Source organism: Podarcis melisellensis (assembly GCF_964234715.1).
Source record: "Podarcis melisellensis genome assembly, chromosome: 7".
Taxonomy (NCBI): Eukaryota; Metazoa; Chordata; class Lepidosauria; order Squamata; family Lacertidae; genus Podarcis; species Podarcis melisellensis.
The window spans coordinates 23,564,211-23,589,276 of NC_138539.1; the positions used below are offsets into that span (position 1 = coordinate 23,564,211).

General features: G+C 42.0%; 1 protein-coding gene across 5 annotated transcripts in view; it reads right to left on the reverse strand.

Annotated features, from left to right (window-relative positions):
- VPS13B (vacuolar protein sorting 13 homolog B) overlaps window positions 1–16,361 on the reverse strand; it is a 353,019-nt gene extending 336,658 nt beyond the window's left edge. For all 5 annotated transcript variants that reach the window (XM_081919663.1, XM_081919665.1, XM_081919662.1 and 2 more), the window contains exons 1-3: window positions 16,176–16,361; window positions 14,617–14,783; window positions 7,047–7,190 (exon numbers count right to left, since the gene is read on the reverse strand). In XM_081919663.1, the coding sequence (XP_081775789.1) occupies window positions 7,047–7,190; window positions 14,617–14,763 (291 nt within the window). In that variant the 5' untranslated portion in view covers window positions 14,764–14,783; window positions 16,176–16,361. The remainder of the gene's footprint in view (window positions 1–7,046; window positions 7,191–14,616; window positions 14,784–16,175) is intronic.
- Window positions 16,362–25,066: the final 8,705 nt, after the last annotated feature.

Sequence of the window (25,066 nt, forward strand, 5' to 3'; positions counted from 1 at the left end):
GTCATGTGTTACAAATCTGTTTCTGCAGCTTCTATAATTAGTTGTAATTTGCTGCTTCTAAAATGTGTTTCTTATGGGACATCTGGCCTTGAAACGTCTACCTTTTGCATTGAAAAAAATACTTAGTGTTCTGAATATTTTAAATACATACATATATGTGTGTTTGTGTCACTGCATGGGTGGCATAACTAGGACCAGACTTCTTAAACAGAGATTTATATCATTATGCAGAAATATTAAATAATCTAAATGTATGCAAATAATGTTTCAGAGGTAGTCAGATTTTTCCAAGCTAATTATTAAACAGGCGCCTGTTAAGGAGATTAGAGCATTGTACGCAGCAGCACTGGTACTTTGTAGATAATACAAAATGAATAAAATGTACACATATATAGTACGTATAGATGTATTTATTTACTAGTGCTCCTAATTTTTAAAACAGAGAGCAAAATGCTGTTGTGCCTAGTAGCGCAACACATTTTTCACTGTAAGAAAATGAAGGCACTGTGCTATGTGCTCCAAATATACTAGTGCGTAAGCACTTAGATGAAGATAAGTGCTTTCCTGTATCTCAGCACAAATCATAAGCATATCAAAGCATTTAAGAGCCATCACAAGCACATCAGGTATCATCAGCCCATTTGTTGTAGAGTGTTATGGTGATACATCTTCATACCTTTCTGTCAGGGAACTGCCATCGGAAAGAGAGTTGGTGCCGGGGCTCCAGCAGACTCGGAGAGATTCTGCAGCGGAGGAGGGAACCAGCAGGGGGAGAGCAGAAGCTCCGGCAGAAGGGGAGTCGGAGGAGGGAGGGCTCTGGGATACTTCTAGTGAGAATAGTGCAGAGGTAACAAGACCCCCGTTGGCAACTCCCACCCTTCGCCGGAAGCTGTCACGTAGAGAGTCACGAAGGCGCATGTCCGTGAAACAACTTTTATGTTGGAGTAAATTTCGTAGACGCCCACTGTCAGATTCTACCAGCGACTAACGGAGTCACGCCTTGGGAGGCTCCGTTAGTGCCTCGGTTTGGATGACCAGCCAAACACCAGAGGGATCAAGCTTTTACGCACAAGCAGCTCATTATCCCATCACAGCAATCTGACAGTCTTTGTAAGCTGCTTGTGCAAGCAGAGGGCATCATGAGCGAACCAGCAGGAACCGCAGGAGCTGGAGCTGGCGCAGGTCCTAGCCTGGAGGAAAGGTACAGGGCGATGGAGGTGCAGCTCGCGCTGCAAACGGCGAGGCTGGAGGAGAGGAGGGCTCAAGATGCGGATAAGGGGAAAACCGCCCCACTTGCCAGAAAGGTGCCTGGATTGGTGCAGCGATTTGGGGGGGATCCCAGGAACTATCAAGCCTTTAGAACGGAGATGCAATATGCTCTCAATATACTGTTTGATGACTTCACCGATGAGAACTCTAGAGTGGCGTACGTGATTAGCCATCTAGAGGGAGGGGCGAGGGACTGGGTTCGACCTCTGATGGCAGCCAATAATGATATCTTAAAGGACACGAGGAAGTTTTTTCGCGCCATGGACTTGATGTTTTCCAGCGAGATTGAGCTGGGGGTGGTGCGGAGGCAGTTGATGGGGTGCAAACAGGGGAGCCGATCTGTACGTGAGTACTGGACTGAGTTCACTATGCTTATTCATAGACTGGGGTGGGATCTAGCAAGTGAACCAATTCAAATGTTATTTGAAGAAGGGCTCTCCCCAACTGTGAAAGATGAACTTTCCCGGGCGCCCAGGGCGGAGTCTATGGACCAGCTGACTAAATCTGCGCTGACCAAAGGGCGCGCCGGAAGCAAGGCACGTAATCCCTGAAGACCGCTGGGTGTGTGGGGCGGCTTTGGTGGGGCAGAAAGAACTGTTAGAGGGCACGGAGAACGACGAATACGCCCAAGAGAAACTCAGAGAACTCAGGAGGACAGCGGAGAACACAGGGGGGTTTGAAGAAAAGAGTGGGGCGTTGTATTACAAAGGGGCACTGTACATACCTGATGGGGAACTGAGGGGCAGAGTACTCAAGCAGTTGCATGATAGCCCCACAGCGGGGCATTTTGGACAGCACAAAACCATGTGGTTGGTCACCAGGGATTTTTGGTGGCCCAAGGTGAGGGAGGATGTACGGGAATATGTCAGGGGTTGCGACAGGTGCCAGCGAGCGAAAGGGGAGAGGGTGGCGCCAGCGGGGCTCTTACAACCCTTACCCACACCAGAAAGGCCATGGGAGGCAGTCTCCATAGATTTTATGACGGACCTGCCAAAATCCAAGGGCAAAACGGCGGTCATGGTAGTGGTAGATCTATTAACTAAGATGTGTCATTTTATAGCCTGTTCACATGCGGTCACAGCGGAGGAAACTGCCAAGTTGTTCGTAGAGCATATTTTCCGGTTGCATGGCGCCCCCTTGAGGGTGGTCAGCGACAGAGGGAAACAGTTTACTTCCAGGTTCTGGAGGAAACTTATGAGCTTACTGCACGTGGAAATCAATTTCTCCACTGCCCGGCACCCGGAAACAAATGGGCAAGCGGAAAGGGCAAACGGGATTTTACAACAATACCTGAGGTGTTATGTAAAGGACCGAGAAAATGATTGGGTAGATAAGTTACCTCTGGCAGAATTTGCCTACAACAACGCTGAGAACGTGTCCACAGGGCTGAGTCCCTTTCTGGCAAATTATGGGTGTCATCCCAGGGCATTTCCAGGAGAAGGAGGGGAGAGGTGGAGTGTGCCGGCAGCGGAACATTTTGTTGAAGAGATGGAAGCCATCCACCGTCAGCTACAACTTAACATAGAGAGAGCCAAGGAAGAATATAAAAAGCAAGCAGACAAAAATAGGAGGGAAGGTGAAACTATAAGGGTGGGAGACCGGGTGTGGCTATCCACCCAGGGACTACCTTTCAAGGGGGGTTGTAAGAAACTGAAACCCAAAAGATTGGGACCCTTTGAGGTCATACAGCAGGTGAACCCAGTAGCATTCAAACTCAGACTGCCCAGTCACATGAAATTGCACCCAGTATTTCACAGGTCATTACTGTCGCCGTACCGAGAGGGACGTGAATGGGGGGGGGGAGCGTGAGAGAGAGGTCTCCCGAACGCCCGTGATAGAAGAGAGAGAACGCGACATGAACGTGGCAGGAATCATTGATTCCAGGTGGAAGGGGGATCAGGTGGAATATCTGGTAGAATGGGAGGGGGAAGTAGAGTCGGAAAACACTTGGGTACCCGCTGAGGTAGTCAATGACGAGGTTTTAATAGAAACATTTCATAGGCGTTTCCCAAAGAAACCGCAACCCGTGGCACGATTTAGAAGGGAACACTTTGGGACCACAGATGAGGAAGGAGAGTTTGGAGGGTTCCCAGAGTCAGGGGTGGGTGAGGAAGCCGACTCCGACGAAGAAGAGGAAGACGGGGAGAGAGACAGTACGCCATGGTTAGAAGTGTTTGAATCCTCGGACGACGAGGAGAGTTCCTTTAGGGGCTTTCCGCCTTCACCGCCAGTGGGAGAGGACGCGGGGGGTGAAGGGGGCCCTGAGGGGGAGGTGGATGTCAGGGAACTGCCATCGGAAAGAGAGTTGGTGCCGGGGCTCCAGCAGACTCGGAGAGATTCTGCAGCGGAGGAGGGAACCAGCAGGGGGAGAGCAGAAGCTCCGGCAGAAGGGGAGTCGGAGGAGGGAGGGCTCTGGGATACTTCTAGTGAGAATAGTGCAGAGGTAACAAGACCCCCGTTGGCAACTCCCACCCTTCGCCGGAAGCTGTCACGTAGAGAGTCACGAAGGCGCATGTCCGTGAAACAACTTTTATGTTGGAGTAAATTTCGTAGACGCCCACTGTCAGATTCTACCAGCGACTAACGGAGTCATGCCTTGGGAGGCTCCGTTAGTGCCTCGGTTTGGATGACCAGCCAAACACCAGAGGGATCAAGCTTTTACGCACAAGCAGCTCATTATCCCATCACACTTTCACATAATCTACCTACATAAATTATTCTGCAGAAGGTGAGAAGAACCTATTTGCTACAAGAGCAAATAACTTATTTGCTAAAAGATGGGCACACAATAGATATTTTTGTCTAAGTATGAATATCATTTCTGAAATCAATTCATCTCTAGGAAAAATAATAGCAACTCTATGCTGAACTTTCTGCACTTTTACCGTTCTCAGTATGAAGGACAGAACATAGCAATTTTATACACTAAACTCATGCATTGGAGGAGAACTCTAACTGGAGAAATTCCCTTCCTAGTCATGTGATCATTTTGGTTTTACAGTTCAAGTGGGAACGCGGTGGCAATTTCTTAATCAATGTACACAATGTGCCAACCCAACCAAAAGAAGTACCAGCTCTCACATAGCATACAAATGTGGGAAATTTCCAGCCTCAGGTTACAGACGCTTCAGATTGCACGTTTTCGGGTTGCGGACACGCCGAAACCCAGAAGTACCGGAACAGGTTACTTCCAGGTTTCGGCACTTGCACATGCGCAGGAGCAGCAAAGCACACTTTGCACATGCGCAGAAATGCCGAATCGCAACCCATATGTGCACAGACGCGGCGCTGCGGGTTGTGGATGCTGCGGGTTGCGAACATGCCTCCCACACGGATCACATTCGCAACCCGAGCATCCACTGTACAAACCAGAGACTGAAGAATAGGAAATATAATGGAGTAAAGAGATTTAATAAACCAATTATTTAAGTACACAATCAACTAGATGCCAGGTTGATTCTAGATGCTGAGAGTTAGTTTTAAAGCCTAGGTGTAGAATATTTGAAGAATAGTATTTCAACTGCCTTCTAAAAATGAGTGGCAACAGCTGAGAATGTTGCCCTGAGATTATAGAACCATCTCCCACAAGAAATTGCCAAATCTAGCAGCACAGTCCATTTCAGGGACTTAAAATATTTTCATTCAGATTAACTTTTGACCACTAAATATACCAGTTATAGCTGCAATCACTGCTTGTCATTGCTGCTTCAAATGGTTACTTTTTATTTCACTGGGGTTTGTTTTGTTTTTTTTGGCAATATATATGTATCTAACACAGAAACAGGTATAAAACAAACTTGGACACAATTATATCAATCCAGTAAGTAATTCATGTGTCCTTGAAGATACTGCAACAACCTAACGGTGTTTTTCTATGTGCCACAATATATAAGTGAATAGCATAATCTAGAAAAAAGGATTCAAACTGTTTCTGGCTTAACCCATCCCTTTGCTTTCTTTGTTTGATTAGCCAGATTTCCACATTAAGTGGCTCCAGAGGTGTTTAAACTTCCCGGAAATACTGGAATTTTGTAAGCCTTTCCAGTTGGTTGCTATTGTAGAGCATGGAAGGAATGCAAGCCTTTGTGAAAGACTTTAAGCACCTGAACGCTTGCACTTTTTGCCTTATCACTGCATCCATTTCAGAATATACTCAAAACTCCCTTGGGGTGGAGAACCACCACTATGAGTGAATGAACATTTATTTTTGTTTTTATTATCTGTCTTGAGACTATTGCATTGAAAGGCAAAGTAAAAATGTTCTAAGTAAATCTGTGTGGAAAGCTAATCTTCAAAGACAAAAGTATTTTTCAGTGCATATGAGGCATAAGAGTGATTTGGGGTTCTGCTCCCAACAGTGTCTGGCTGGTCGAAGCTCAAAGGCAGAGCAATGGCCTTTCTCCATTAGTTCCTAGCATCTGTTTTTTAGCGGTGTACCACCTTGAAACTCCCTGTTAGCAGTTTCTTATCTTCCATAAATCAGGGGGTGGGGAGATAATTAATGTAATCAAAGCTAGTGGCCATTGTTACACCTTATGATGGTGAATTCCAGAGATTAATGGCAAGTCTGCGCAGGGGGGAAATGAGAGGGTGCAGGGAGGAGAGGGTAGACGTTCCATCGCACGAGCGTAATTCCTTCTGCTGATGGGACAAGTTAGTTGGATACCACCCGGCATCTCTGGGATGCTTACAAGCAGGGAATGAAGCCAAGAGTCTTCCCTCCACAGCCCCACTCCATGTCTTACCTTCAGAGATGTACTGCGTCTCAACACTAAGTTTCCCTTTACTATTGTGGGTTATAAAAATGGATTATGTGGGCAGAACAGGTAGCAAAAGGAGCTTTGCATAGTAGAACTGAAGAAATATATTAGGGGAATGGTACTTTCCCACTTTTGGCATGTACCAGAGACCTCTGATATTAAACTTCATTAAACAAACACAATTTTGTGCATTACTGGTTTAAACCAAGCTCACGTATTGCTGCACTCCTTGGCCACCTTCTTTCATAATCAGTATTATTATTATTATTATTTTTAAACGCTTTAATAATTGTTTACCATTGTGAAAAAGCACATAAGTTTAGCATCTAGAGAAAGTAAAACCTGGGCTACTACACAACACCAGAATCTATTTCACTATACCGTACTGGAAGCCACCCAGAGTGGCTGGGGCAACACAGACAGATGGGCAGGGTACAAATAATAAAGTTGTTGTTGTTGTTGTTGTTGTTGTTGTTGTTCCACCTCAACATCCCTCCCATCCCTTCCGCACATTCAACATCTTATTGATGGAAAAGTTTTTTGTTTTTTTTTAAAAAGGAAAAAACTCAACTACAAAGATCAATTTCAGGATGACAAAGAAGAAAATTGAAATAAAAATTAAAAGCAAAATTTAAATGTGGCAAGTGCACTGGTATGAAAATATTGAAGCACGATAATAAAAAACTACTAGTTTCCCTACATCACTTCCTCATTTTGGAAGGATGCCAGTACTCAACTCCAGCAATGAGATCCAGATTTTTAGTTAGTAGAAAACTGGAACAATTTTAGCTAGTCTAAAAGATTGCTACAGCAAGAAACACATTTCAGCTTCAAAGATTCAGTGGAATCAAGAAGCTGAGCTTCCAATCACACTTTGACAGCAATAGAAAGTGACTTTCAGGAGGAAACCCCATAAGGATAAGATGAACAGGTAGGCTTTTGCTAGGTAAACTAACCATGTATCCAAGTTCCTGTAAAATCCAATAAGTTCATATATATTGCGTGTTGTTTTCTTACCTGGACTCCATCCTTCAGCTTCAAAATGCACTCCATTGTATTTATTGTAATCACAACTGGCTCGGAACCAAGCTTTGTCCATGGTACGTGGATGCGCAGTTCATGAATGTGTCCGCTTAAAAATGTAAATGGTAGTTTCAGCTCCTTGAAAACAAAAGTCATATCAAATTACCAAGCTAGCTATTAAAAACAAAATGAAACAAAATGAGCAGCTTGAGCATGTAGTTACAGTTATCCAAATACAATTTAGCAAGTTTTTCGGCTGCAAGCTGTCTGACATAAATTTTGGTGCATTTCAAAATAGTTTCCCAGATAATGGGGAACTACCTCATTCATATAAATAAACCAAGAACATAACCAATGTGTGTCAAGTTGTATCTATTCTGACACATCACACACACACACACACACACACACACACACTGCATTCATTCATTTGGCTTTTATTCAGTTCTAAGCTTGAAGACTCATTGAAAAAACAAGCACAACGTATAAAACATAAAATCCATAAACTATATACAGTTAATCCAAACTTGTAATAATAAAAATAATAATTTATTATTTATACCCCGCCCATCCGGCTGAGTTCCCCCAGCCACTCTGGGCAGCTCCCAACAGATTAAAAACAGAATAAAACATCAAACATTAAAAACTTCCCTAAACAGGGCTGCCTTCAGATGTCTTCTAAAAGTCAGATACTTATTTATTTCCTTGACATCTGATCGGAGGGCGTACCACAGGGTGGGCACCATCACCAAGAAGGCCCTCTGCCTAATTATCAATGGCCACTAAAATTCAACAAAAATAAATGAATGAATGAAATGGTCTTACACTGCTAAACCAACCCCCTCCCCCCCACACACAAACACATGAGACTCAAAGGCTTAAAGTAAACTTGAATTCTCAAGATAGGAAGTGGATCCTGAGGTTCCCTTCAAATAAACACTTATTATCAAATTTCTATGCCACCCTTCCTCTCCAAGGAGCTCAGAATTCTTAAGAGAATTCAAAAATATACTCAAAACCATAATTAGAAGATCAATTAAAATTTTGTATCAAAGTACAAATATAAAAACATAACACCACTTCCTCAATCATGTGCTAAAGATGAGATGAACATCTTTCATTGGCATTTGAAAGCCATCAAGGGAAAGAAACAACGGAACATCCCCTAGAAAGGAGTTCCACATACAGGGCATTTGCCACAGAGTAGTCCTTGCCCCGTATAATCAGCACATGGGTTCATCCCCTTCAACGGGAAAAGCAGGGTCTTCCTTTTTAAAAACATGGGCTTGCTACAATTATGACACCAAGTTTGAAGCAAATATGAGCAATTTTGCCTTCAAAGTGCTACATAAAGAAGAATGAGCTTCTGAGTGACTTACTTTTTATTAGAAATATTTATAACCTGCTATTCATTGAATATTTTCAATCCAAAAGTGCGGAAACAAAAGAACAAAGTAGAAAGGACATACAGAAAAATATAACCATGTACAGCAGTTACAAAATCATATCAACACGCCCAGTAAACAACAAACAGTTCCATGATAATGAAAACATAGTTACAGATAGGTAGCCATGTTGGTCTGCCATAGTCAAAACAAAAAAAATTCCTTCCAGTAGCACCTTAAAGACCAACTAAGTTAGTTCTTGGTATGAGCTTTCGTGTGCATGCACACTTCTTCAGATATCTGAAGATGTATCTGAAGAAGTGTGCATGCACACGAAAGCTCATACCAAGAACTAACTTAGTTGGTCTTTAAGGTGCTACTGGAAGGAATTTTTTTTGTAATGAAAACAAAGCAACTGCAATAAGGGCAGCAATTACAAATGTCAATTTAATAAAATAACTTAGGTAAAACACAGCAAGAAGTGCCCACTCTACTTTGTGACCTTTGCGCAACTTAACAACTTTCACCCCTCTCTCCAACTCATCCAGGACCTTATCCTGAGTGGTATGAATCATCGCCCACAAGTATAAACAGCAAAGATCTCCCACTCCTTTTCCATAGTAGAAACAGAACACACACAAAAGAGAAAGGCGGCAATATGCCACAGCTGGTGTTTCTCTCCTCTTTCCGAGGTCCTGACAAAACTCACAGGCCTTGAGACCTCTAAGTCTGCTAAGATTCCCTCAATGTCAGTCTTGCCACCTTTAACAGTTTGTTCCAGTTTTAACCCTGCCTTCCAGAAGAGGAGGCAACCTTTTCCTGTATGCTCTACTCTCCAGTGACTAAAATAAAACTTCAGAGGTAATTAAATCCAACTTTCCACCATGCTCCTCCTTGGAAAGCTTCATACAATATACCTATGGCTTCGGCAGAACAAATAGCATTCAGCATCCTCCACAATTATCTATCTTTAATACCATACATGATTTAACCAGACCATTTGCCACTAAAAAAAGTTCACTGGAGGCGGCAACAGTTGTGGGATAGGTGTTTTCAATGCTGTCACATGGTAGGCATGATTATACACCTTCACTGCCTGGCTGTAGCTGCTCTGAGATGTGTACCACCTGAGACCTAGTCATGAACTGGGCTGATTTATTGCTCCAAAATCCATCTTAATGGGTCCCGCACCTCCATAGGGGGAGGCAGCCACAGCCAATCCAAACCTTACCAGTGAGTGATTCCACCCACAATAGGGTCAAACTCTGCAGTGCCACTGGATCATTCCAAATTCATTCTGTAGCAAATTCCAGATCAGTTGTCAAACATGCAATATGTGCTGGTATACTGAGACAGCCCCACAATAGTTAAGGTGGCCATAAAGTTCTGAGGTGGTCCTAACAAGGTGGACTCAATTTGAATATTAAAGACCACCCCCCAGGAGCAACCGCCCTCCACCCTCTGGATTGGTGCCACACCAAATACTCAGGCAGGCCAATCTGAGTCAAGTGAGGCCCAGGTAGCTCACCCGATAGGTTTCAATAATGTATAACAAGTCAGCCCCTTATTCCACAACTGTGTCATGATTATGGGATGTTGCACTGTGAATTGCATGGCACATTTGCAGTTCACTTTTGACATATGAAAGGAACTCCAGACAAGTCACTAACAACAAACATTAGAAGCTACTGTATAGCCAAGCCTAGGGGAAACATTATATTCTGATCCTACATAAAATTGCCTTGATCCATAAGCACTCTGGCATATACATGAACTGCTGTTTGTTGAATTGAATAACAAGAGGCTGAATGAACAAGGAACCATCATGCATGTACTCAAGATGTAATGCCAATGAGAAATGGGATCTACTTCTACATAAAACCAGTTAAAATGATTAAAATCACGTTAACATCTATATGTCAGGGACTGGGCAGGCTTGCCTAAACAAAAATGATTTAAGCAGGCACCAAAAACGGTACATCAAAGGAACCTGCCTGATAATCCATCAAGGTCATGTGTTCTTACACAGAGACTTGCAACCATTCAGGAAAGGGTGTAAGTGTACACATGCATAGGCCAGTGTGTGTGTGTGTGTGTGTGTGTGTGTGTGTGTGTGTGTGTGTACACATACACAAACACACACCAACTCCCTTGCACAGTATTACAGCAGCAGTTTGTGAGATAGCACCGTGCTGCAGGGGACAGAAGTTACTTTAGGGGCTACTGTTCAATTCTGTTTTTATGGAAAGATGTGCAACTGTTTCTTGAGATCAGGTTCAGGTCCGCTGTGTTTATAAGCTAGGTTTTAAGGTATATAGGTTCCCATGAACTACTACTATTGTGTACAGCGATTTCACAACTTTTGAAAAGATAGAAGATTCAATGCCACTGTCCTAATGCTTCAAGAGGAAACACAGGAGCTTAGCCTTCATCAGGGTAGAGAATAGAAGTGAAGAAAACATAAAAGTGGATAAGAGAAAGCTGCTGAAAGTTTGAAAACAACTTGTTTGCCTTTTATGACAGCTGCCTGACTCACTCTTTGTTGTATAAATACAGGTCCGTGTTTTTTCCAACAAACGTTTTCAACTTAACAAAGTGAAGTTGTCAAAATGTAGAATCATGTCAGATGTCAAAAGCTGACAACCCAGGAGACACCACTTAAAGCTGCAATCCAATGCACCTTTTTGAGAGCAAGTCCACTGAACAACTTACTCCTGAGTAAATGAAACATCTGTTTTGTATGCTCTGTTTTGTTTAGATGAAGAGAGCTTCTTTAATATGCTGACCGAAAGTGCAAGATTGCCAAGAATACATATGTCAAAAAAGAATATAGTCCAACATCTTACATGAGAATTTATCTTTATTAAGTATGTTGATTGATGCTACATAGAACAAATGTGTACATCCATTTTAATGACAAGCAAGTTTAAACAGATACATCATACCCACATTCTTTCTAAAACTCATTTCTAGGTCTAGAAATATGTTCAATTTAGCCAAGCAATTTGAGAATCCTTCAGAAGGTATTATTTTAATGTTTATGCTAGAACACAGAACATATTCCTCAAAAAGCAGCCTCCTCCTTAGCCTCCTCCACACCATGTGTGACACTTGATCTTGAATCTTTTCTCAATTTCAAAAGCCTTTCTATAATGTAGCTCTACTGTAGCTCTTTATATTGTGTTTCAGATACACCAATGTGTGGCAGTTTTAAACTTCATAAACATTGCTCAACAAAGCTCATTTTCATCTATTAATCTTTTTTACTTCCATATGAGATAAAAAATATTCCTCATTTTAATCACATGAATATGATGTAGACATATATATATTATTTATAAGACCATTTATAAACTTCTAGCTCATAAAAATATATCATGGTTTTGTTAGAGCTCTCCTACAAGTCCCCAGATGCATTTCAAACACATGGGTCAGACTAGAAACGGGGATGATGAGAGTGGAGGCTAACATTAATCTACAAATGGCTGTCATTGAATGTGCTCCCCTGAGGAATAGCCCCACTGATTCTCTGCGACCAGTTCCAGTCAGCCTGGCAGACAGCAGTCCTGAACACCCTTCAGAAACTGGGTTTTGCCCCTCAAGCCTTTCTAAGACTGGCGTTGGACCAAGCAAAAGCTACGGTTAGGCAAAGAATCATAGGCACCGAGAGACAACAGGACTGCTCAAGGTGCCCAGACTATAGAATTGGAGAAATCGAGAGAGATAGAGCCACACCGGCAGCAAATCTCTTCTTTCTCATATCCAAAAATGCAAGAAGGGCTTTTACATTCGCCAGAAGCTCGGCTCTGCCCTCACTGGTCCTGAAAGGATCCTTTTAAAAAGTCCCATATGCTCAGAGACTTTGCACCTGTTCACTGGGGGATATAGGAAGTCCAGAGCACTTATTTTTTAGATGTCCCTTTTACGAAGAGGCACGTAGTGAGACCATTGATCCCCTGCTGGTGAGGCTCACTGACCTCCCGGAAAAGCAAAAATTTGACCTTTTCCTGTTAGGCAAAGATCATAAGACGACCCGGATGGCCACCAGATTCTGTATACAGATCTGTAGGTGCAGACCATCCCCCCAATTCAAACTAGTTCATTACGAAAATCCCCAAACTCGGTTCCATGTGTCATTTCTGGGTCATTTCTCTGCGGTAGCTTATCTTATAGCTTATAAGTATCTATACGCTTATCACATTTATAAATTTAAAATTTACTGTTGTATATTGTTTTAAATGTTTGTTTTCCTTCTGGGATTGTACCCCCAAGTGTGTTTTATAAGCTGGTCTCCAACCATAATAAATTATCTATCTATCATGGTTCTGTATAAAAAAATAAATCATAAAATTCTAAAAATCATAGAACACAGAACACATGACCAACAACACTGAATCAAATTAATTCTCGGGAAAAAACACTTGGCAAAAGAGGGGGAAAAACTAACAGCAAGTAGATAAATGTACAGTAAGTAGATAAACTAACAGTAAGTAGATAAACTTGCCAAAGCAAGTTTTTTTATATTATAAAGGACAATGATAAAAATGCACAGTGAGTTAGAAGTAATATCAACTGACGAACAGAGTTTATTCTCCAGAGCAGTGTTCGACACTCCCATTGTTCTAGGCACGTTTTGCGACAGGGAATTTCTGAGCTCTGGGTGCAGTACTACGCCTAAGATTTCCGATTAAAACTGCCTCTGTTGGCGCTAAGGGTGTGGGAGGAGAAATTCCTCCTCGCTAGGCTTCCAATAGATCTAGGGGTCATCTTCTACACGGAAAAATATTATAGGTCTTAGGTTTGCGAACTAGACACTCAAGGTAGGTGTCTCTGCCATCAGTTTTATAGGCTTTTAATATGTGTTGTTTGTGGTGCCATATATATATATATATATTTATATGAAGGAAAGGGGGTATAGGGAGAATCCAGGGCGTGTCTGCAGAGTAGAAGAAAAGGAGGACCGTTTTTTTCCTCCCCACTTCCACCCACTCTCTGAATACTGGAGCAGAGACCCTATTAGGGAGACGGGCAGGGGAAGCATGGCTTTGTTTTTTGCAGGCTCCAGATAAGGACTAGACCATATGAAAAATGAACATACGTTTTAGCTGCAGCTCATTCATTGTCAGCTTTGTATTCTTGTTGTAAAAGTGTGCCTAGACAATCCATTGTTGCGCCCATAACCTAGGTTTAAGATGCCATTTAGCTCCTAGCTTTCATATATCAGTTTCTAACACTGCTCCAGAGGAAAGACGTAATGTTCAAGATTTGCACACATAGCAGGAGAACCATGCACAGTCATCCCTACATTTCTGTGTTATGATGCAACAATTCCCACATCTGAGGATTTGCAATTTCTCTCTTCAGCAATAGAACTGCTGTACCAAAGCAAGCAACAGGTGCAGGTATGGTTCTCCCCTGTATACATCATAGCTGTCAACTTTTCCCTTTTCTTGCGAGGAATCCTATTTGGAATAAGGGAATTTCCCTTAAAAAAAGGGGAAAGTTGACAGCTATGGTATACATACATTGCATCACTGGATCCCAACCAAAGTTATTTTCCCCAAGTCAACAACATGCAACATCAGTTACAGAAACAAGATGTTGCTGGCATTCAACACAAGACTGTTGTTATATTGTGCCAGTCTTTTCTGTAGAAAGTCCATTTTATCTTTTCAACACAATATTCAGAAGAGAAACAGCTTAAATTAGCAAGATTCAGCTGGAAATATGCAGGGGAATATAAAGTGTGTCTTTTCAAACAACCCACTGCAAGGAAGAGAACTTCAATTGGCCTGTAGTGCTGTACCGCAAGGCTTCTTGCGTACTGAGCGACAGAAGATGTAAGTACAAAGGTGCTTGATGTTTGTGGGAAAGAAATGCCACCAATATAGAATTAGGCAGCCTGAGCTGAGCAACGGAGGGCCTTGAGAGAGGAATGGAGGCCATGCTTCACAAACATGGAAGAAAAATATATACCTTCATGCAATAACATAGAAAAGTATGCCAGAGTAGTAAGACACCGTTTGCACCCTAAATTCACATGATTTTACTCCTGAGAAACATGGAATATACATGTCTCAATAATGCTAAAAAAGGGTATCATTCACCCAAAGTAAATTCAGGACAGCTTATTTAATGTTACATTAATTTATTTGAGTTAAGCACAACAAACAACATACCTGTTCAAGTACATCAAGTTTTAACTCAAGCTTGCTAAGAACGACATCTCCTCCCCAGAGTGATAGCTGTAGATCAGAAGGCTTCAAGTTCTTAATGTAGCGATTCACATAGCTCATTAGAATAGGAGTCACATATGACTCAAGCATTGTGTCTTTGTTGATGGAACCTTTAAAAAAGAAAAGAAACTCATGTTATATCTTCCTAGTATGCATAAAAATACTGTACAAAGCAAACTTACTGCCACTGCCAGAAACTTTCAAATCAGAGTACTGTACTTAGATTTAAACTGATGCAGTTTAACAGCCATGCATCATTCAAATCATATGCATTTCAACTGAGAAGACCCACTGAATTGAGTGAGGTTTAGACTAAGAACAGCAAATATAGGAGACTTCCAGTAAGCATTCACAGGCTTAGGCTATCGTAGCAGGCCCCTTTAAACTTTGTATCTTAGCACTAAAGTATACCTACAGATGACTGAACACAATATTCACTTAAATAATGTTATTCTCTCTCTTAACTAGTTTGCAGCACAGGCTGTTAAGCAGCAATTCCAAAGCTGTAAATTTTGTAGCTCACGTAATCTCACCACCAGTTTGTGTATCACTTCCAATGACAATTTGCAGCCCAAATATAGTAAGTTTTGTATGCGGCCCATAATAACAAAACAATGCATCTATTGTATCAGTTTAAAACAACTCCTTTTAAAGTGCCTAGTAGGAGGGAACAAATCTGAAACAATGCATGCAAACATTAATAATAATAATAATAATAATAATAATAATAATAATAATAATTTGTTTATACCCCACCCATCTGGCTGGGCTTCCCCAGCCACTCATTGGGTTTTTGCTATGAGGGGTGGCATTTCTGTCCTTTTTAAAAAAACATTATTTATGCTTTTCAGGTTTATATATTTCACCAATTTTACAATCATTTTAACATTTTGAAACTTGACCTCCTTCCCCCTCTTTCTGCGGTTCCTTAAATTTATTTTTAATATCTTCTGCATATCCAAAATAACTTAATTTCCTCATTTATTCACCTACTTTAAATATATACCGTACTCTTATCAAACTGCAGGTTATTACAATAACAATGAGTTGGTTCTGTTTAGGGTGAAGAACAAATGGGATTATTGTAATGTCCCCAACGTTCTTCATCCTAAACACAACCAAATGCATTCGGCACACAGCGTCACAGGTGACAGCTGTAAGCTATTTTGCTATTCTCTCTTAATGCCAACACCACCATACAAACTTCGTCCTTGTCGGCACGCGACCCAAAAACGGGAAGCGTCCAACCAAGCAGGTGTAAACTTTTAGCAGTTTCTTGCACGTGGGTTCCGGGAGGGCAAGTCGCCCTGCGCGTTTTCTGCCACGGGGAACCCAGCCCTTGATTCTCATGCCCCCCAGGCTCAGGACCCGTGTCTCTCTCCAACACGCCTCTTCAACAACTTCTCCCCGCCGCCTTCCTCCTGCTTCAACGCCCCCCGCCAGGCACCCCGAGACCCCCTCAAGCTGAGCGCGCCCCCCCCCCGAGACGCCCCTCACCCTACCGCGGCCTCGGCTTCCTCATGGGGCTTCTTCCCCTGCTTAGCGGCTCGTCGGCGGTGGTTCACTCCCCGCGAGGCGCCCCGTCGTCCGCAGCCCGGCCCTTCATGCTCAGCAGCAGCCCAGAAGGCGTCGCCAAGGGCCAAGAGAGCCTGAGGTTGGTTGGTTTGGTCGTCCGCCGAGGCAGTTCCGGGTTCCAGCCTCACAACAACCGCCGACGCCGCCTCCGTTTCGCCGGACGCATTTGGCGGTGACACCATCCGGCGGGAAGCTTCCGGGAGAGAGGCTTCAGCTGGAGAAGCGAAGGGCTGCGGGAGAGAGGGAGGAAGGGAGAGGAGGCGCACGGACCTCCCGGCGACGGCTTCCTGCCCGGACCTGGGGCTGTGCAAGGCGGGAGGGAGAGAGGGGAAAATGCTGTATTCGTTGGCAACATCTCTTAACTTGTTGTTGTTGTTGTTTAGTCGTTTAGTCGTGTCCGACTCTTCGTGACCCCATGGACCAGAGCACGCCAGGCACTCCTGTCTTCCACTGTCTCCCGCAGTTTGGTCAGACTCATGTTTGTAGCTTTGAGAACACTGTCCAACCATCTCGTCCTCTGTCGTCCCCTTCTCCTTCTGCCCTCCATCTTTCCCAACATCAGGGTCTTTTCCAGGGAGTCTTCTCTTCTCGTGAGGTGGCCAAAGTATTGGAGCCTCAGCTTCAGGATCTGTCCTTCCAGTGAGCACTTAGGGCTGATTTCCTTAAGAATGGATCGGTTTGTTCTTCTTGCAGTCCATGGGACTCTCAAGAGTCTCCTCCAGCACTATAATTCAAAAGCATCAATTCTTCGGCGATCCAAGAGAGAGGAAGAAGTAGTTAAGAGATGCCTGTTGTCTTTGAAAACTCCATGGACAAAGACAACAGGCATCTCTTAACTACTTCTTCCTATCTCTTGGAGATGCCCTGGGATCCCTCGCTGGCGCCTTTTGTCGACTTTTCCCACGCGCTGCCCGCACAGCCTCGGGGAACATAAAAGGCTCCGGTGGTGGAAGGACCTTCCTGAAAAGGCTCTCCTGGACCTTGCACTGTGGTCTGCCTAGAGCCGCGGAAAGACTTTGAAATACAGTGGTACCTCGGGTTACATACGCTTCAGGTCACAGACTCCGCTAACCCAGAAATAGTGCCTCAGGTTAAGAACTTTGCTTAAGGACATAGCTGTCAAGTGTCCCTTATTTGAAGGGACAGTCCCTTATTCCAGCACCATGTCCCGCTGCTGTCCCATATTGATTGATGTCCCTTAAATGATGTCCCTTCAATTTCAAAGGAAGCAGCTCCTCTCCCTCCCTCCGGGCCGGCCAGGGAGGAGGGAGGATCCAACTGTGTTGCTTGGCTGTGTTGCTCACCCAATAAGAAGTCTAAGAACGACTGGGGGGTGGAGCTTGCATGCCTTGTGTGTGGCTAGTTAATGCAAGCTGAGGGTTTTTTTGAATGCTGGACGCCATTTTGTTGCACGTGCTGCTGCAAACTTTGCAGTGCAAAGCCAGGCCGGGGAGCCATCTTAAGTTGAGGCTGCGTAGGCCTTGTGGTGCATGTGATTCAGATTCTATTCAGTTGAACCTCTGGTTACAAAGTTGGTTGGACAGTGTTCTCGAAGCTACCAGCATGAGTTTGACCAGACTGCAGGAGGCCAGGAAGACTGGAGTGCCTGGAACAGGTGAGGCTGCAGGTCCCTTATTTTGGCTGCTGGTCTCTTATTTTCAAGGCTGCTGGCCCCTTATTTTCAAATCTGTAAGTTGACAGCTATGCTTCAGGATGAGAACAGAAATCGTGCTCTGGCGGCACGGCAGCAGCAGGACGCCCCACTAGCTAAAGTGGTGCTTCAGGTTAAGAACTGTTTCAGGTTAAGTACGGACCTCCGGAATGAATTAAGTACTTAACCCGAGGTACCACTGTAGTTTAAACAAAATGGGATTTTCCCCAAGATAGATATTATGCGAATTGGTCTCACCTTCATGAACCCCAGTAAATCTGCCTTTTATCATTGGTGTTATGTTGGCCACTTTCCAGTTCTATGGTATGGAGCCTGGTCTTAGAAGCAAGCTGCATATTTTTGAATATTCTCACATTCACATTCTTTTAATTTTATTACTATTATTAATTAAATTTGTATCCTGCCCTTCATCTGAAGATCACACGCCAATTCACAACATAAAAATACAAAGTGAGAACACAAAATACATAACAAAAACAAACCAATAACCTCCCTGGCACAAACACATTTAGAAGGACATAGCCAAAGGCCTGGTTAAAGAGAAACATTTTCACCTGATGCCTAAAGATATGTAATTAAGGCACTCTGGGGGGAGAGCATTCCACAAATGGAGCCACCACAGTAAAGGCCTGTTCTTACGTTGCCAACCTCTGGACCTCTCATGGAGAAGGCACACAAAGAAAGGCCTCAGATGACGACCGCAGAGTCCAGGTCGGTTCATTTTAAGAATTTTCAACTGGATGCCATCCAGACCTGGTGATTTGTCAGTTTTTATTTTGTCATTAACTACAACTGTGTTTCAGTATTCATGTAATCTACAGTTACGTAAGATTCTAAGGTGTGGCAGGTAGCTTCAGTGGAATGGCATTCTGGCTGTCGAAGGCTTTTCCCAGGGTGGCTCACCTGGCAAATACCTTGATGTAAATTTGGCACCATGCAGAGACCTTTTTATTTTCCCAGGGTTTATAATTTGTACACTGCTTTTATGCTGGTGTGTGGGTATATTTTCATTTATACTGCTATGTTTTGTTTTGATTCAATCTTATTGTAATTTAAACTTTTTTTGTAAGCTGCCCTAGGAAACTCTTGAAAAGGGTTAAAATCTCTCTGGGGGGGGGAATAGAAATCCTGGGCTGAAGTATACAGTGGTGCCTCGCTAGACGAAAAGAATTCGTTCCGCGATTCTCTTCGTCTAGCGGTTTTTTCGTCTTGCGAAGCAAGCCCGCGAAGCAAGCCCATTGACAGCTTAGCGGATTAGCGCTACAGCTGTCAAGCGGCTTCCAGCGATCAGCTGTTAAGCGGCTTATCAGCGAAACAGCTGATAAGCGGCTTAGCGGCTTAAGAAAAGGGCGAAAAAAGCGAAAAAAACCCGCGGGGGGATGCAAGATTTTTTTCGTCTTGCGAAGCAACCCCATAGGGAAATTCGTTTTGCGAAGCGCCTCCAAAACGGAAAACCCTTTCGTCTAGCGGGTTTTTCATCTTGCGAGGTGTTCGTCTTGCGGGGCACCACTGTAGATGTGCAGATGCCAAATGAAAGGATTACAAGAAACTCTGTATAGCATACATTTAATTTTAATGTAACAAAAAATTCTGATGAAAATCCTTTTCTGGGTTCTGAGACAAAGGAATTTGGAATATTATTCACGTTATAGTTTTAAACCAATCCATGTACTTGTCCTCATGGAAAATACCTCACTCATTTATTATTGAGGGGGTTATTTCACACTTTTAGTTTTCCCTGCTATGACCCATCAATTTTTTTCTTCACCCTATGTTATCTCACTACCATTTAGCACTTTCATATGTTTATCCATCAGTAGCTATGGTTAAGCATAGGGCAAAAAGGCACAGCTATCCAAATATAAATACAGAGTATACTACATTTTATTTAAAATTGTTAACATCAACAGATTGTGATGTATGTATTTTTGGTTACTTAATAAGCTAGTAATAAACTTTACTTTGCTACAATTACTTTAAATAAGTATGTATACACTAAAGTAATATGTTAGTATAACTTTAAGCAGTATAACCAACACAATACAGGGTTCCTGCCACTTGCACTTCAGTTCCTCCCGCTATCCAAACATAAGCCAGGTTCCCTATAACAGTCCTGAACTCAGGACTATGAAGTCTTCAATCTGATTAATGCCCTATTCCTTCTAGAGTCTCTCATACTTCTCATAGGACTTCTGCTTCAGTCTCTACCCTGGTCCAGCCAACACTTCTGTCTCAATATTTCAGCAATCTTGCTGACAATTGGCTACAGAATTCTTCTGAGGTTTGTCTCTACAGTCATAAACTCTTCCCTATGAACATTCTCAGTCCTAGTCTAGTGATGATAGCTCTTGGTTCCCAAACCTGTCCAAGTCACTTCTGAAGTTCCTCAATACCCACTACCTGACTTCCAACTCTTCCTTCAGCTACCCAATAGCTGCACAACAGTAGCACTTTTTCCTTGCCCAAGGCTTGCTCTTTTATTGTCTCCAGCCAATCATTTCAATTTCAATTTTGGTTGGATTCTGTCACGTCATTGGCCTAGAACTATGATCCAATAGGATGTATACCAACTGGCCAACTAGAATTTACCAGCTTCTGATGTCTTGGTGCCTTTATATAACCTCATATAGCTATCTCACTGTTGGATAGGTTGGCACTTTGCGAAGTTTTCAGGGTAGAAGAAAGAGTTGATAATCAAGTACAGTACAGGGTTATTTGAGAGGGAGCTTCTTTTCCGCAAGATGACTAACCTCAGCATTTAAATTTAGCTTTGGGTCATATCTTTCAGGACAAAAATCTTTAGGGTCAAGTGCTGGCAATTTTGTGGAAGTTCTTAGAAGATAATAGTTTATGGGCAATTATAATTGAGAAGCATTATGTTATAGCCAGTAGGTGGCAATAATGGGGTATCTTCTTTTGGCCTTGAAACACCATTGTTTCAAAGGGTTGAGCAAAAGGAATAAGGAGATATAACAATGTAAGCAATAGCAAGTTAAGTGTCACTGAGGCAACTTGCTGGCCTCCTGCTGACATAATGTACTCCACATTTCCTAACAGGAACACAAGACATCTTACAGAACTGTTAATCCTTACATTCTACGCAGAATAAAAAAACATTATTAATGTGGAGGAAATAATATGATTCCTCTACACTCCAAAAAAGTAGTACATAACATAATTTAGGCTGTGTATCTTGAACTTCAATCTTTTAGATTTTGCTGTGTCTTGCCAGCAATAAAGTCGTTTCTTATATTGCACCTTTGATTAGAAATGCAGTAGAGTATTCCAAATTACCCATAATATTAAGGTTTCCCATGGAAAAGAAAAACCAGAGACATTTCACACAAGATGGTGGTCCTTTATTTTCTGCACCTAATATCATGGACAGGGAGATTATCTTCAAACTACATTGGACATTTGGACATCATAACAGACTATTAAAACATGTATGAGACTAAAGTTATTATCAGATATGACTGCCTTTGACAGACATTTGAAGCATTAAACTTTGGAAACTTATTGATAATTTCTTTACAACCTTGAGTCTTCTATCCATTAATGTAGTGGAAAGAGAAGGGGAAATCACAATTCTGCTGGGGTGTTTTATGATGTTATAACAAACATCATAAACATCTTTATCCTTAATCAAACATTTTTTTAAAAAAAATAAAGTATTCCAGGAGCTATGCTTCAATGTGTTGCTGGCAAAATAATCCTGAACATAAAACTGATTGTGAGGATTAAGGATATGCACAGTAATTCTCAACCTTCTTATCAGATTTGAGACCAAAATGTTTGAAGTCATTTTGCAATTTTCCATTTTGTGTTTTATTGTTCCATTGCACAAAACATCTTTCACTTGAACATCTCATGAGTGAATACTTCGGAAACCAAGAAGCATCCACCCAAAAGTGTTTCTGGTTGCAGTATACGATGTACAAATATGATAAATAGCCTTAAAATGTTTTTTTTAAGAAACAGTCCATGATTTATTGTAACCTCCAGATGTCCTCAGATTTATGCCCTTGGTCTTACAAGAAATAAAATCTGTGAACTTGCAAAAGCAGCTTCACCCTGTTTTTAATAAAATACATATTCGTTTAGATATTCTGGGAAGATTTGAGCTACAACAAATGAATATTATTCCCAAATGGAAATTGGCATTTTGAATGAAACATTTCTACCAGTATTAAATATTCATTGTTTTTCAAAGTTGGACAACGTTATTGTAGAGTGAAACATGAATGACAACTTCTTTCTGAGAAACCATTTGTTTTCAAAGAGTATCACATAGATGTTAGAAATAGTAGATTTCTTATTGAAATACTACATATGCAGTGATCTCACATTTTTATTTGTGTTTATTCAAAAATGCTGCTTTTGCATGACCATTTCCTCCTACAATGCTGTGTAAATCCTGCTCATATGTAAGTGTATGTCTCAAGAGGAGATGAAGGAAAATGCTTCCTATGCATAGGGTCAACATCCCCATTTCCTTCTTCCAGAAACAAAACACTTTCTGCCATCTTTAGAGAAGGAGATGGAAAGGTTGCTTCACTAATTTGGCAAACAGTTAAAACTCCCGTGTGAGCAGCAAACATTAAGGAACTGCTGACTTTTCCAAATCTCAAGTCTTTAAGGTTAGACTAAAGTCCATTTCCTCTCCTGAGCCAAAAGTGCTAAGAACAGCCTGACAGTATCATAAATTGATACCCAAAAAGAATTAAAACCTTTATTCCCACCGTACATCTACCGGCTCTTATTCTTTCACCCTAATGCCAAACAATTCGAAAATATTGTTTAAACTAGACAAATCCATCCATTAACACATTTTGTCTCCCCACCACCCAGCCACCCATACATTCTTTATCCAGCTGAATCAATTTATAGGTTATATTGTTTTTAAATGGATTAAAGTAGAGCCAAGAGGCTCTGGCTACATATGATTGATCAAACTAGAATCTCAAAAAAAAGAAGAATTTCCACTTTGGTGTTCCAGAATTTATTTATTTTTTAATGATTTTTCAGCATGCATTTCTACTACTTAGAGCCAACAGGTAGAGAGCAGGGCTAAGCCAATATGATGCCCTCCAGATGTTGCTGCACTACAACTGACATCATCCCTGATCCTTGGCCATACTGGCTGGGGCAGCAAAGTATTTGGTTGTGCTGGTGAGCCTATCCTTTCAACCAGGAAATGTCTATTCAACTACTTTTGGAATATAAGCAGCTGAATATATAGAAATCACTCTGGAAAGAACTATTGAGGCCGCATAATTCCAACAAGTATTCAGGAGCAAATCATCTTCTGCACCATCCTTTCAATGTTTCATTAATCTTCTTCCAGTATGCCTAATCTGAAGCTGAAAGTCTAAAAATAATCGGAACCCCAAAGGAGCAATACATGCACGCTAAAGTCATTTGGTCCATTGCTGAACCTTCTCCCCCTCAACAAGGGGAGCTTTGGGACGTTACCCAATCAGCTCAGAGCATGTGCTATTTGGACAAGAGTTCTTTCTGCCTGTTTCTGAAATGCAACCTATTGACCAAATACCAAAACATCCTGTCAATAGCCTTGGAGAGTTCCTTTTCAGGAGCACAGATGAACCCCTTGTAACATTCTAAGGAAAATGATTAAAATCTAAACATAAAGCAGAGGAAGTTGAGAGCAACTAAGTGGGCAGTGATTCATGGAGAATCGCATGGGATGAGAGCTTAAAGGCAATCATACGAAACAACAGCCACATGTGAACCAACAAGGGGGAACTAGATTCCTCTCTGCGGAACTCAGGAGTCAACTTTGTAGTGGATTCAAGAATCACATACAAATTTCAACAAAGTGCATTTGAGCAAAATGCACTCTGCAAACCGGGCTGAAAGCAGAAGACAGCTAGAAATTGGGACTGGAACCAAAGAATTCTAGAGATAATCTTCAGAGAATAGGAATACACTCAAATTGACCTCCCTGTGGCCAGCTGCAATGAGAAATTAGATCTGTGTGTTTCCAGACACTGGGAGAAGGAGAATAGAGAACAGATGTGTTCTTTTTTCCCTTTTCTTCTTCAATGGACTTGACATCCTGATGGTTTGCTCTCCTCCTACTCCTTTCTAATCAGAGCAGCACCTCCTCCTCCTCCTATCCTACTGCAATATAAATATCTGAAAAGAGTTTTTTACTCCATGATGTGCATGATTCTGTTGCTTTCCAGGGAGGTAGTTAATGTCTTTTTGTAGTATGACTGATGCCACCCAAGTTTATCCAAAAACAATGTAATGAGCTTTGTGGAGAAACATCAGGCTTCTTTCAAAAAGGCAGTAAGTGCATTTGACACCTTGGAAAACAGAAGTAAAGGGCTACTTGTATCTCACAAGATTGGTGAAGAAGTTAAGCAGATTTATTTCACGCTGACACAACAGCAATATCTTTGTTTTCCATCTGCTTAATTGTGCACTTTGGAATCCCATTGGATCCCATTGGAACATGGGAAATAAATGTTATTTCACTAAAAACATAAAATATGGAGGCTACAGTCAAATACATGGGAAGAGTTTTTATTTTTACAAAAGCATGGGTTGGGACTGATCCTAGTAATCTGCAAACTTAGCACGCTGTTAGAAATACAATAATTATGGAAAACAACAGTGACTGGCAGTAAGTATTTTTCTGTTGCCTTAATATGCTTAATATGAACAGGGATCCTAATTTGGCCCATATATACACAGAGTACACTTCTGTCTGAGTGCAATTGTATTAATTTGTTCTTTGAGTTATGCAGATTCAGTACATTGGTTTGCATGTATTGTTCAACTTCTGGTGTGTGTGTTTTTAACTTACTGTTATGCTGACTTCCAAGAATTTCTTTACTGCTTAGCTCCCAAGTATAAGTGAGGATGAAGGGGTGGGAAGAAATCCTAAGTATTCAGTCACTGCATAATTAAACAATATAAATTGCATGAAAAGTGTTCAATATATTCAAATAGCTGGGCATTGAGTATGTTGAGTCTTCCCAAAGGTAGAGAATATATATATAAAAACCAGGGAAACTACAGAGAAGCACAAGAGTGCTCATTCTCTCTTACTTCCAGCAGAGTACTGGAAGAGGCAAGACTGTCTTTTCTTTCTCATCTTCTGCCTAAGGATTGCAG